Source organism: Prionailurus bengalensis, chromosome B1 (genome assembly GCF_016509475.1).
Source record: "Prionailurus bengalensis isolate Pbe53 chromosome B1, Fcat_Pben_1.1_paternal_pri, whole genome shotgun sequence".
Taxonomy (NCBI): Eukaryota; Metazoa; Chordata; class Mammalia; order Carnivora; family Felidae; genus Prionailurus; species Prionailurus bengalensis.
In genome coordinates this window covers 117,539,605-117,553,199 of record NC_057344.1, presented here as the reverse complement: position 1 = coordinate 117,553,199, position 13,595 = coordinate 117,539,605, and the positions used below count along the sequence as shown (strand labels likewise).

The window sequence follows — 13,595 nt, the reverse complement described above, 5'->3', positions numbered from 1 at the left end:
GGGAGGAATAGCAATGAATAGCAACACTGGGGCAAAATCCTGCTGTTCCCTGATAATAGAAAATTATATAGTTATTTTTAAGTTGCTACTGGTAAGCAAGTATACTTTGATAGGACTATCTACAAGATTATTCTACTCCTGGGCACCTGGGTGGCTCATTTGTTAAGCATATGACTTCAGCTCAGTTCACAATCTAATGGTTTGTGAGTTCAAGTCCCACATCCAGTAATCTTGTGTCCTGCATGGGGTGAGCATGAGCCCCGCTTTGGGTAAAACACGAGCCCCACTTCGGGTGAGCCCCTTTTCTCTCTCTCTCTTTCTTCCTCTGCCCTGTCTTAGATTCTCTTTCTCTTTCTGCCCCTCATTCACTTGCACTCACTCTCTCCCTCTGTCTCTCTCAAAAAACATATTCTCCTTTAAGACAAAATTTGCCATTTCATAAAATATTTTCGTAATTTGAACACGATTTAACCTTTTACATGTTAACTTCTAATGCTTTGAATTGAGTTTTTAAAAAGTATGACACGTATTGCTAACGTAAAATTATTGTAGAAATTGATTTTTAAGCAAAAGTACCTATACTAAATGTCTCTTTCACCATCCCCATTGACATAAAATTAGGAATAAAGTGGGAATCTTACTATCAGCCAGCATATTGCAAACAACATGGAGGCTGCTTATTTAGTGGTTAATGTGTATATTCTATATCCTCTCCCATGCATTAGGTCCTTAAGAGTTTTCAGGTTTTTGGTTTTTTTTTTTTTTAATGTTTATTTGATTTTGAAAGAGAGAGAGGGAGGGAAGGGCAGAGAGAGAGGGAGACAAAGGATCTGAAGCAGGCTCTGTGCTGACAGCAGAGAGCTTGACACAGGGCTCGAACTCACGAGCTGTGAGGTTATGACCTGAGCCAAAGTTGGACACTTAACCAAGTGAGCCACCCAGGCACCCCAAGAGTTTTCAGTTTTAATAACCCACCAGTTCTAATCTATAAGTAAAAAAGACAGAATTGGGATTATATTTCCATTTAGACAGATCATTTACTGGTTACATTGCTCACCTAAACATTTATTTTCAAAAGAGTAAACATGGCTAAAGAATGATATAAAATACAAAACATTTTATATAATAGGTGATTGGAAAGTGATGCAGTGGAGGAGATACTTTAGATAGATGTAACATCTTGCTTCTCTCCAGACAAGTTTTGCTCTCCTTTATTATAATTAACTACAAAGCCATTAGCGTTTCATTTTGTGCTCTTGGTAGCAGTAGTTTTTTATTTATGAGTTTAAGAATAAATGATCTTATTTTCTTGTCTTTAAGTAATTATGATATTTATAATGGTTTTGATCTTATCAGGCAGGTAACTTTTTAAATAATTTCTTAGGAACAAATATAATTTTCATCTCACACATTTTTCACTAGCCACTTCCTTAAATATATCTTCTTGAGTGTAATGAATGTGCTTCAGTACCTCCTGAGCTGTCTGGATATTAGCAGGGCAGCCTGGCATGTTGATTAAATGGGATAACTTGTCATGCAGAGTAAAACTTCTCAATTTCTTTTAAACATGAATTATTGTTACTTAGTCACAACTTATTTTCAAACAGAAGGAAAGATGCCGTATGCATCTAACAAATAACAATAAATCATTACCAAGGAGAGGAAAGGAAAGGTGAAGAAATGAGAACATTTCTTATGTGATTAATTTATCATGACTTAAGCTCAGTTCCCTTAGCACATAAGCTATTTCCAGGCAATTAAGAATTTTGATGAGAATTATAAACTGGCTCCCAGAGTGACATTTAGAAAGTATATTTCAAACTTTTTTTTGCTTTAATTCACAGTAAAAAATGCATTTTACAAGGTGGGAAAACATACTTATATAAATATATATCTTCTATACATTAAATATACTTCTAAGTATTATATAAAGTAACCCATCTTACTACACACTGCTTACTCTGATATTTTCTATTGTATGTCATTTTTTTTAAGTTTTATTTTTTTTATTTTTTTCAATATATGAAATTTATTGTCAAATTGGTTTCCATACAACACCCAGTGCTCATCCCAAAAGGTGCCCTCCTCAATACCCATCACCCACCCTCCCTCCCTCCCACCCCCCATCAACCCTCAGTTTGTTCTCAGTTTTTAAGAGTCTCTTATGCTTTGGCTCTCTTCCACTCTAACCTCTTTTTTTTTCTTTCCCCTCCCCCATGGGTTTCTGTTAAGTTTCTCAGGATCCACATAAGAGTGAAAACATATGGTATCTGTCTTTCTCTGTATGGCTTATTTCACTTAGCATCACACTCTCCAGTTCCATCCATGTTGCTACAAAGGGCCATATTTCATTCTTTCTCATTGCCACGTAGTACTCCATTGTGTATATAAACCACAATTTCTTTATCCATTTATATGTCATTTTTAAAACTGTGCTGATGTTGCAAGTTACTCAAGGGTCATAAACAGCTGTTTGAAAAACACTAATTTAGGAAATTATTCTTTGAAGCTAATATGTAGTTTCTTGATCATTTATTCACTCAACAGAGTGACTATTATTTGCAAGGCAGTGTTTTAAGTCCTTGTTATATACAAAAAGACTTAGACATAAGCCCTGCCCTTATAATCAATTACTTGTGCTTATTTAAAGTCCAGTTAAAATAGACTGAAATGTATATGCATGTGAATTTTTTATTACTTTTCTGTCCTTTCTGGCTTCGGCTTTGGTACTGATTATTGCTAGATATATGTGTCAAGGTTTTCTTGATTTGACCTTTTTATTTATCTATTTGTTCATAGTCACCAGTCATAATCTGTGATATTATTACTGTTTCTATGGAAACAACATTCAGTGCCTCAAAAAGAAGCAAGAACATTCTATTTTTTAAAGAAATTGAAGTTTGGTTGTGATGGTAGGGAGAAAGCATCTGGCCAAAAGAAAACAAAAAGATAATTTAAATCAGGAGGAATGATTTCACATTTTCTAATTTAAATAAAAGCCTTACTTTAAGTGTTGTGTGATAAAAATTGCGCTGTAAATGATGCTAGTTATCTTTTTACTTCTATATATTTATAATTGTAACTTTTATCTTTTTACTATTTTACTTTAGTGAAATTTCCTCCTTACTCCATCAAGTCTTTTGTAGAGAATATAGTCCTGACAGTGCTTCTTACATTATTATAAAGTAATATTGTCTTGAGTCTGTGTTACAGTTCATACATTTAGGGAAGAAGGCTTCGCTTAAAAACAACAACAACAAAAAAACCAAACTTTAAATCACCATTAAAATAAGAGTACAGCCTCTCCATTTCTCTCATCTCCACACTTATCCAGTGAGTGCATAATTTCCACTGAGATTCCTCAAAATACACCAGTGATTATAAACTCTATATAGACATCAAGTTATAATCATTTAAAAGTATTACATAATAAACTTTGAAGAAGTCAACACTTCAACACATTTTAATCCTTCCTCCATTGACCACTTAAACTAATTTTCATAAGTAAGTATATATTAAGTATCTCAGGTTTTTGACTAAGCAGTGTCCTTTTACTCTCTATATTCAGGGTGTTGAGAACTTATGAAATATGATGATGGTCTGGGACAGTGGAATGTGTTCTTGCCGGTGAATTATAGGGGAAGGGGTTTCTAAGTTTGAAGGAAGTTGATTAAGGAAAAGTTTTTAGAGGGGCATAAAAATATACTACCAATGAAAGATGATAGAAACTGGAATACAAGGTACAAAATTTTACAAGATGATTTTCAATTGTAGCATTTATAGACATTTCAAATGTTGTCATGTTATTTTTATTGATTCTCTTGGAATAATCCATTCACATTTTTTGTCCTTTTTCTGCTATGTATTGGTCTTTTCCATTACTTTTTTTTTTACTTATAGTATAGTCAGTATGTGAATATATTCTTAGTTTGTCTGTATATAATGTTTATTATTATTATTAGTAGTAGTAGTAGTATTCAAGTAATTCACAAATACCTTTTGGGCCTCTTATTCTTTGTAAGACATTAGTCCTTTGTCAGTCTTATATCTTATCTAAATAGTATGTTTTGATTTTAAATATATCTTTAAAAAAATAGACTTTCTTTCTTAGGGTAGTTCCAGGTTCACAGTAAAATAAAGCAGAAAGTACAGAAAGTTCCCAATATTCTCTGTCCCCATACACACAGTCTCCTCTACTATCAAAATCCTGCACCAGAGTGGTACATTTATTAAAACTGATGAACCTACATTAAAACATTACTATAACCCAATCCATAGTTTATAATAGGGTTCACTCTTTCGGTTGTACATTCTGTGGGTTTCGACAAATGTATGACATGCATCTGTCATTATTGTATCACACAGAATAGTTTTACTGCCCTAAAAATCTGTATTCCACCTATTCATCCTCTGTCCTAACCCCTGACCACCACTGATTCTTTTACTGTCTTCATAGTTTTACCTTTTCCAGAATGTCACATACTTCGAATTATATGGTATACAGGTTGGCTTCTTTCACTTAGTAATATGCTCTTAGTGTTCATCTGTGTCTTTTCATGGCTTGATGAGTTCATTTCTTTTTAGTGCTGAATAATATTCTATTGTTTGGATGTACCACAGATTGTGTATCTAATCACCTACTGAAGAACATCTTGATTGCTTCCAAGTTTTGGCTATAAACATCCAAGTGCAGGTTTTTACATGGACATAAGTCTTTAACTTATTTGGAGTGCAATTGCTGGATCATATGGTGAGTTGTTCAGCTTTGCAAGGAGTCACCAAATTGCCTTTCTTAGTGGCTGTTCCATTTTGCATTCCCACCAGCAGCAAATGAGAGTTCCTGTTGCTCCCCATCCTTGCCATCATTTGCTTTTGTCAGGGTTTTGCCTCTTCCCCATTCTAATAGGTGTGCAGTGGTGTCTCCTTGTTTTAATTTGCAATTCTTTAATGGTATAAATGATGTACGTTTTTTCATGTACTTGTTTGCCATCTCTGTAACTTCTTTGCCATATATATAACTGCCAATTACATGACTCTCATACTTTCACCAGAGATATTTGAATGGCAAACAAGCACATGGTGCTCAACATCATCAAATCATAGGGAAATGCAAATTAAAATCACAATGAGATACTGCCGCACATCCACTAGAATAGTGAAAATAAAAGAGACTGACAATACCAATCATTGGCAAGATTTGGAGAAATTAGGACCTCCGTGCATTGCTAGTGAGGATATAAAATGGCACAGCCATCAGGGAGAAGTGTTAGGCAGTTTCGTGGAAACTTAAGCATAGTTTCCATATAACCTAGCAACGTGGCTCCTAGTATCTACTCCTAAGAAATGAAAAACATTCCCATACAAACACTGGTGCATGAGTTTGTATAGCAACATTATTTATAATTACCAAAAACTGGAAACAATGCAATGTCTATGAACTGGTAAATGGATGAACAAAATATATTATTCCACACAATGACTACTACTTATAATAAGAAGAAACAAACTACTAGTAAATGCAACTACATACATGAACCTCAAAAAATTAATGCTAAGTGAAAAAAGACACGTTTTCTGGTTCTACTTATATGAAATACTAGAAAAGGCAAATTATAGACATGGAAAGGAGATCAGTGGTCGCTTACAACTAACTGGGGAAGCAGAGATTGACTACAGGTGGTCATAATGGAAATTTCTGGTGTGATATAAGCGCTCTAATCCTGGATTGTGGTGATAGTTGCCCAACTGTATAAATTTACTAAAACTCATTGTTTGAGCTGTATGCTTAAAATGTGCGAATTTTATGGTATGTAAAGTTACCTCAATATGGCTGTTAAACACAAAAAATATAGAATAGTGTGTTTTGTTCTTTGTCTGCCTAGGCAATTATCTGCAAGAAACTTTCTGAAAAGCTGATAGAATTTCCACTGCTGGCTGCTTGGTACCAAAGGATTCAGGAAGTGCCCAGAGTAAAAACAGCAGCTTCTCAGTGTGGGATCCAATTTCTCCACTTACCAGAGTTGCTGACCACCTTGAAGGAACAAGATGCAAACTTAAGTGAGGTCCCAGGTGTGGAGGAGCAAAATGATGCTTCATTTTTAGGAGGACCAAGACCCACTATGACCAAGTTAATGGTACTTAAAATGTTTTCATTAACATTTTCTTTGAAAAATTCCATGTGATAATGTTGTTGAGCATTCTACCCCAGATTATAATCATTTATTGACATTACTTTTGTTTTAAATTTTATTTGTAGTTGTTTTACATCACCCTTGACCAGTTAATATTTCCATGTCTTTTGCATGTAAGTGGGGTATAGTAAATTGAAGATTTTTAATAGTATGTGTCTTTGGAGCCAAGTAAGTCAGAATATATATTTTTTAAAAATATTTTTCTCAGGGTGCCTGGGTGGCTCAGTCGGTTGAGTGTCCGACTCCGGCTCAGGTCATGATCTCGCAGTCTGGTCTGTGAGTTCGAGCCCCATTTCAGGCTCTGCTGACAGCTTAGAGCCTGGAGTCTGCGTCTCCCTCTCTCTCTGCCCTTCCTCCTCTTGCACTCTGTCTCTTCTCAAAAATAAATAAACATTAAAAAATATTTTTTAATAAAAAAAGTATTTTTCTCGAAACTTGTTTTTTTTATATTCAAGACATTGACCAAGGTCATATCACATCTGGTCAAATGTATTGTTTTAACCTGGTGTTTTTCTGTTGCAAGGATTTGGCCTCAGTTTTTAAATTTTGACATGGTAGTTTGAAGTTAAAGAATATGAAAATGAATATATCAATTTACTTTCTAAGGTTTTTGCCTACATTTTTTAGTTCTTTGCATTTTGTTTTTACTTTTTACTTTAATAACTTTTTAAATGTTTATTTATGTATTTTGAGAGAGAGTGAGTGAGCACAAGTAGGGGAGGGGCAGGAGAGAGGGAGAGAGTGAGAAAGAGAATCCCTGGCAGGCTCTGCACTGTCAGCACAAAGCCCAACACGTGGCCCCATCTCACAGACTGTGAGATCACGGCCTGAGCTGAAATCAATAGCCAGGTGCTCAACTGACTGAGCCACCCAGGCACCCCTGTTTTAAAGCCTTTTTATAGAATAACACATATGATCTATATTTCTCTCTTTGAAGCAAAATTTGTTTCTAATAATATTAATTGTACAAGTTCTCCCCAATAGACTTTCTTTTCTCTGTCATTCTAAACAATTTACAAAAATGTTTTGCCTTTGACTTCAGCTATTTGAAGATTTATTTGAATAGAGGAAAAATCAGGAAGTAATTTGAGATGTTCATCTGAGTTGTACTGGAAAAATAGTCATATTTCCCCACTTGGGTTAGGAAGCATTTGAATTCTATCATTAATAGAGTTTGCTCAATTAGAAAAGAACAGGATTGTATTAGTGACCCCAGCCCCTTACCTTCTCAGTTTTGTTAGCTTCATGATGAAACAATGAAATAAGATTATTTAGTTGATTTTAGAAGATATCAAGGCATGTCCAAAGTGTGATGTGGTCTTGATCAGATGGCAGTACCATGTCGGGATCTCAGGTTCACCTCCTGAGTTTCTTTAAATGATCAGCAGGAGAGTAACTTGCTTTGTATTAAAATACTAATATTTAGGGCACCTGGGTGACTCAGTCGATTAAGTGTCTGACTTCAGCTCAGGTCATGATCTCCAGCTCGTGAGTTTGAGCCCCATATCAGGCTCACTGCTGTCAGCGTGGAGCCCAATTCACACCCTCTGTCTCCCTCTCTCTCTGCCCCTCCCCCGCTTGCACTCTTCCTCTCTCTCTCAAAAATAAATAAACATTAAAAAAAATTTCAATAAAATTAAGCAAATAAAATACAAATTTTTAAAGTTTCAACAAACCAAAAGTCTGCTTTTATTTGTTTTTTATTTTTTATTTTTTATTTATTTTTTTTGAGAGAGAGAGAGACAGGGTGTGAGCAGGGAAGGTGCAGAGAAAGAGGGAGACACAGAATCCAAAGCAGTCTGCAGGCTCTGAGCCGTCAGCATAGAGCAAACCAGAGGCTCCAACTCACAGACTGTGAGATCATGACCTGAGCTGAAGTCAGAAGCTCAATCGACTGAGCCACCCAGGCGCCCCCAAAAATCTGCTTGTAATTCATAGTTACACAGAGTCTTAAATGAAAAATTGGTGATTCAGATTTTTCTACCTATGCTTTTCTAGCAATAAAATGACATTAGGAAAAACATTTGTATTTTATACATCTTAAAAATATTTAAACAGTGAGAAATGAAGAACAAATTTAAATTCAGGAAAAGTTAACAAGCAATTGTAAAAATAAGCTGTCTTATAATAACATAAAAAATATAAAGGAATCCTGACTTTTTAATTTACAGAGAATGTGTTAGTTCAGGTCCCCTGAGCAGACTCCAAGATGGGGTTAAATGTGGAAGAGATCTACTGAGGGAAATCTGTGAGGTAAAGTGGGGAAGGAGACAGAGGAGGCTGGGAGAGCCTTCAGTCTGGGATGCAGGTTTGACCCTTGTACATGAGTCAGGAAAGGAAGGAAGACTGGGTTAGAGAAGTTTTAGAGTTTAGTGGAGGTCTGAGAAAGTTTTGGCAAGCCAAACTTTGGGAATCCTTGAGCCCAAATCATCTGTCTGAGAGTTCCATGTTTCTCAGGAATAGGCCTAACATAGTATCTTAACCAGTCTCACTCATTGGCTTGGGAGCAGCCCGTGGGAAGACTACTATGGACCAGGTAACTTGAATTCTAGTCCTAGCTTTGTAACTAAGCTAACATTCCGATCTTCAGTATGTTATTTAACCTAAGGGCCTTAATTTCTCCATTTATAAATTAGGAGAGTGTAGTAGCTATTCTATAGGATTCTTTCTGATTTCAAATCTTATGGTTATATAAAAAATGATTGGGACATTACATCAACAATTTAAAAACGATAGCTGGGGGCTCAGTTGGTTGAGGTCTGACTCTTGATTTTGGCTCAGATCGTGATCCCAGGATCGTGGGATCAAGTCCTGCATAAGACTCCTCACTGAGCATAGAGCCTGCTTAAGATTCTTTCTCCCTCTCTCTCTCCCTCTCTCCCTCTCCCCGTCACCCCTACTCTTGTGTTCTCTTTCTCTCTCTAAAATAAAAATTACAAATTTAAAAAAGAAAATCCAAACCTGAAAATAAGTTAAAATTTCTATTTTCATTTAATTCTAACTTGGTAGTATGTATTAGATACAATAAATGTTCCTTTTTAGCAGGACATAGTATTTGCTACTTACTAGTGAATTATTGACATACATTTTGAAAAATAGTAAATATTATATCAAAATAATATATGAATGTATTAATTTTATTTATATAGTAACTTTTAATTTTTGTGTAGTCACAGTATTTTGTGCCAGTTACATGAGGACAAATGAAATTGGTGCCAAGTGGTAGTATAAAATAGTGAAGTATTTCTTAGGAACACTCACATCTCACTTTTCCCTCTTCTTTTTTCTTTGGTATACTCTTACCTACAAAATTTCCCTTATTCTCCAAAGGTTTGAAATTTATTTATTCTGTTAGTCCAAAAAATGTATATATTTAGTCATTGTTTTGAATGTGGGATATATGAAAAACAAATTGGACTGCCTTCATGGGCCTTATATTCTGAGAAGGAAGGTAAATAAGGAAAAAACACAATTTAATGTGTGAACACATTAGGTAATGATAAGTGCTATAAAAAGATAATGTGGGGTAAGGGGGTGGAGGTTATGTGGGTTGGGGTCCTTTGTAGATGGAGTGGTCGGGAAGGCTTATCTGACAAGGTAAAGACGTTGAGCAAATGACCTGAATGAATTGAAGATTTGGAAGAAGTGTTCTAGGCAGAGGGTCCAGCTACTGAACAGACCCTGAGCAAATCTATAGAGACAGAAGGTAGATTAGTAGTTACCTAGGTCAAGGAGCTGGGGGGCGGGGGGAGGGGACAGGATAGAAAGTATCTACTAATAGACATGGAATTTCTTGTTGAGATGATGAAAAATTTCTAAAATTAGTATTGACTGTGAATATTATAAAAAGTATTGAATTGTATGTTATAAATGTAATGGTATATAAATGATATCTCATATAGTATTTTTGAAAAGACTCTAAGGTAAGGTTAAATTTGGTGAAATGAGGGATAACAAGTTCAGTATGGCTAGGCTAAAATAAGGGGTATAGAATAGAGGTAGATGATGTCAGAGAGATGTGTTTATTTTTCTGGGAGCAGATAAGTTCTCTAGGCCTCTAGATCTAAAGATATATCTCTATCTCAAATAAGAATCTTTATACTATTCCCTTTGGGACCAGAATTCGTCTGGTTTTCATAATGGAAAGTAATCTCATGAACTAATTGATTCAAACTAGTGATAGATTCTCAGAAATTTTTCTTTTGAATATAATATTTCTGAAGATAAAAATACCTGAACCATGGATATCTATCCTGTGGGCCACATACCCAGAATGTGATTGCAAGGGGTCTGGGAGTCCGTATGTATGCCATGTAACTATCAGCAGATCAAATAAGTAAATGCATAACTTTTAACTTCCTCCTCAGGGGAAAGAGCCTGAGAAGTTTGTTGTATACTGGAAAGTGGTCCTCATTTTTGAAAATGTTGGGAACCATTTGGTTACAACAGAGGAATCTTTTTTTAGAGCATTATAAGCACTTGTAAAAGACTGGTATGGATGATGTTTTGGGGTACTATGTTGAAGTGGGTGCTTTTTGTCATGTAAATGTAACTCCTAGGTGGCAGCAACTTTCATATATGTGAAGACAGGTCTTAATGGACATATGCAGAATCAGTTTTTTATTATCTCTGTGTGGAGCGTTTTTGAAAAAATTTTTATCCTCAGGTAACTTTTCTTTTTGACACCTAATTTATTTCTAGGTAGCTTATTCTATGTAGTTTTAGGTAATAATTTAAAAATAGCATTTTTTTTGTTATCTTAGTATAAAAAATAGGAAAGTGTGCTCTCAAAAAACAACATCATATTTTCTATGTAACTAAATATTTTGAGGAACACTTAATGGTTGTTAATATTTATGTTTCTTCTTGTTAGTGTAGAAAATAGAAATTTGATCTTCTAAAACACAACAGAGTTTTATTAATTCATTAATTCAGAAAGAGTCTATTTCCTATTTCTAGGAAAAAGGCATTGAAGTGATGTTTTCTCCCCACCCTTGCCCTACTTGGACCCTTGATTGGAATAGTCTTCCTGCAGCAGTGAGCCCAAAGGAAGGTGAGTTGTTTTTTCTTCTCTCCTTTAAGTTTTAATCATAATCTAGATGGTCTTTTCAGATCCATCTTCCAATTCTCTAATTTCCTTTTTGGTTTTGTCTAATATTTTGATTATACTATCCATTGAGTTTTCTTTATTTTTCTTCTAATTCTTTTTTTTAAGTACTTATTTTAATTACAATTAGTTAACATACAGTATTATTCTAGATTCAGGTTTGCAATATGGTAATTCAACGCTTCCTTCATCACCCTATGCTCATCAGGACAAGTGCACTCCTTAATCCCCATCTTGTGTTTAACATATGCCCCCACTCCCCTCCCCTCTGGTAATCATCAGTTCTCTATAATTAAGAGTCTGTTTGGTTTTTTTTTTTTTAATGTTTATTTATTTTGAGAGGTTGAGAGAGAGTGTGTGTGTGTACAAGCAGGGGAGGGGCAGAGAGAGAGTGTCCCAAGCAAGCTCCATGCTATTGGCACAGAGCCCCATGTGGGGCTCGAACTCATGAACTGTGAGATCATGACCTGAGCCAAAATCAGGAGTCAAACACTTAACCAACTGAGCCACTCAGGCACCCCAAGAGTTTGTTTCTTCTTTTGTCTCTCTCTCTCTCTTATTTTTTTCCCTTTCCTTGTCTGTTTTGTTTCTTAAATTCCACATCTGAGTAAAGTTTTCGTTTTATTTATATTATAAAAATTTCACATATATACATTGTTCAGATTCAACATTTCTAACATTTCCTACATTTGCTTTATCTATTCCTTTCTCTTTCTTTGCTGAAGTATTTTGAAGGAAATTCCAGGTAACATGCCCTACATACATCTAAGAAATACTGACATCTTAAATAATCACCATGTTCTTATCATACCTAATAAAAATTATCAAGAATTCCTTGATCCTTTCATAACCAGTCCATAATCATTTTCCCCTAATTGTTTAAAGTATTGTTGGAAAAAATATTTTTATAGTTAGGGTTTTAGTTAAATAATTATATTTTTCATTGCTAGAAATTATATTTGGGTTGTTATAAAAACTTTTTCTTGCTCGTGTTTTAATTTCCTCTTCATAATTTTTTAAGCATAGTTATTTTATATTCTGTATTTGTTATTTCTAATATTCGATGTCCATTTAGATCTAATTTTGTTTGTTTTTTCTGTTGACTTCACTCCTGGTGTTTTATTTCCCTAATAGTTTTGTAATCTTATATTGTGAATTCATTTTGGGAAGTTAAATCTGTGGGAATCTTGTGGGGCCTGGGTTAAGAGTAAATTTCCACACAAAGGGGGCGCCTGGGTGGCTCAGTTGGTTAAGCTTCTGACTTCAGCTCAGGTAGTGATCCCATGGTCACTCATAGGTTCGAGCCCCACGTCAGACTCTGTGCTGACAGCTCAGCTTCGGATTCTGTGTCTCCTTCTCTCCCTGCCCCTCCCCTGCTTGAGTTCTGTCTGTCTGTCTGTCTCTCTCTCTCTCTCTCTCTCTGTCTCTCTCAAAAATAAACATTTAAAAAAATTTTTTCCACATTTCTTTGGAATTTCTTGCTGATGTCAGACAACTCATGATACTAGAACTTAAGGCCAGTTAACATTAGTTTTTAAGCATGAGATTCCTTTAACCTTTTCATTTGGAGCTGAGGTTTAAACAGACAAGTTACCTTTTATCATCTCCCTTTGCTATTAAATACAATTTTTTTTAATGCACCTTTTCATAGGGAATGTAGCTTTTCAAGGTTTCTGCCTTCATGTAGTGATATTAGTTCCCACTTTCCACAATGTTAGGGATCCAGGACCACCCTCTCTTCTTTGTCTTGCTATTAAAGCTTAAATCCCTATTAGCAAATACCCCTCCCAGCAGCTGTAATGTCTGTTCAAGATTATTACACTGCTTTTTAGTTCCTTTCCTCCTTGTTAACGCCCTGTGTATTTCCCTTTATTCTCAGAATCCATTTAGACAGGCAAAGGATGATTGTTGAGTTTTACATACCATTTTAGGTGTTTTTAGGTGAGAGAATTTTTTTATACCTCATTGTTCTATTTCTTTAATTGTCCACTTATGTTTTAGTTTTAGACTAAGCCAAATAGAACTTTTGATTTCCAAATGCTCTTTGAAATTGTTTGTCTGCCTTTTTCATATTCTTTTCTTCTGTGATGCTTCCTAAATATTGCCTATATCTCACTAATCAATTCTATTCTGTCAGTCAGGGACATAAGTTAGGATTTTTCCAGGATAGAATAAGATTTTGTTGGGCATTAAGAACTCTGGCTCGAAGATGTTTTATAGAAATTAAGTTCATTTTTTATTCTTTGTTAAATATATGAAAAATAGTCACTAATGAATTTGTTAATGGTTTAGTTTTA

General features: G+C 35.0%; 1 protein-coding gene across 1 annotated transcript in view; it reads left to right on the top strand.

The window, feature by feature from the left end:
• Positions 1–13,595, top strand: part of GSTCD (glutathione S-transferase C-terminal domain containing) — a 133,935-nt gene that overhangs the window by 14,428 nt on the left and 105,912 nt on the right. Inside the window, exons 4-5 of the mRNA XM_043571203.1 lie at positions 5,883–6,134; positions 11,151–11,244. Coding sequence (XP_043427138.1) covers positions 5,883–6,134; positions 11,151–11,244 — 346 coding nt within the window. The remainder of the gene's footprint in view (positions 1–5,882; positions 6,135–11,150; positions 11,245–13,595) is intronic.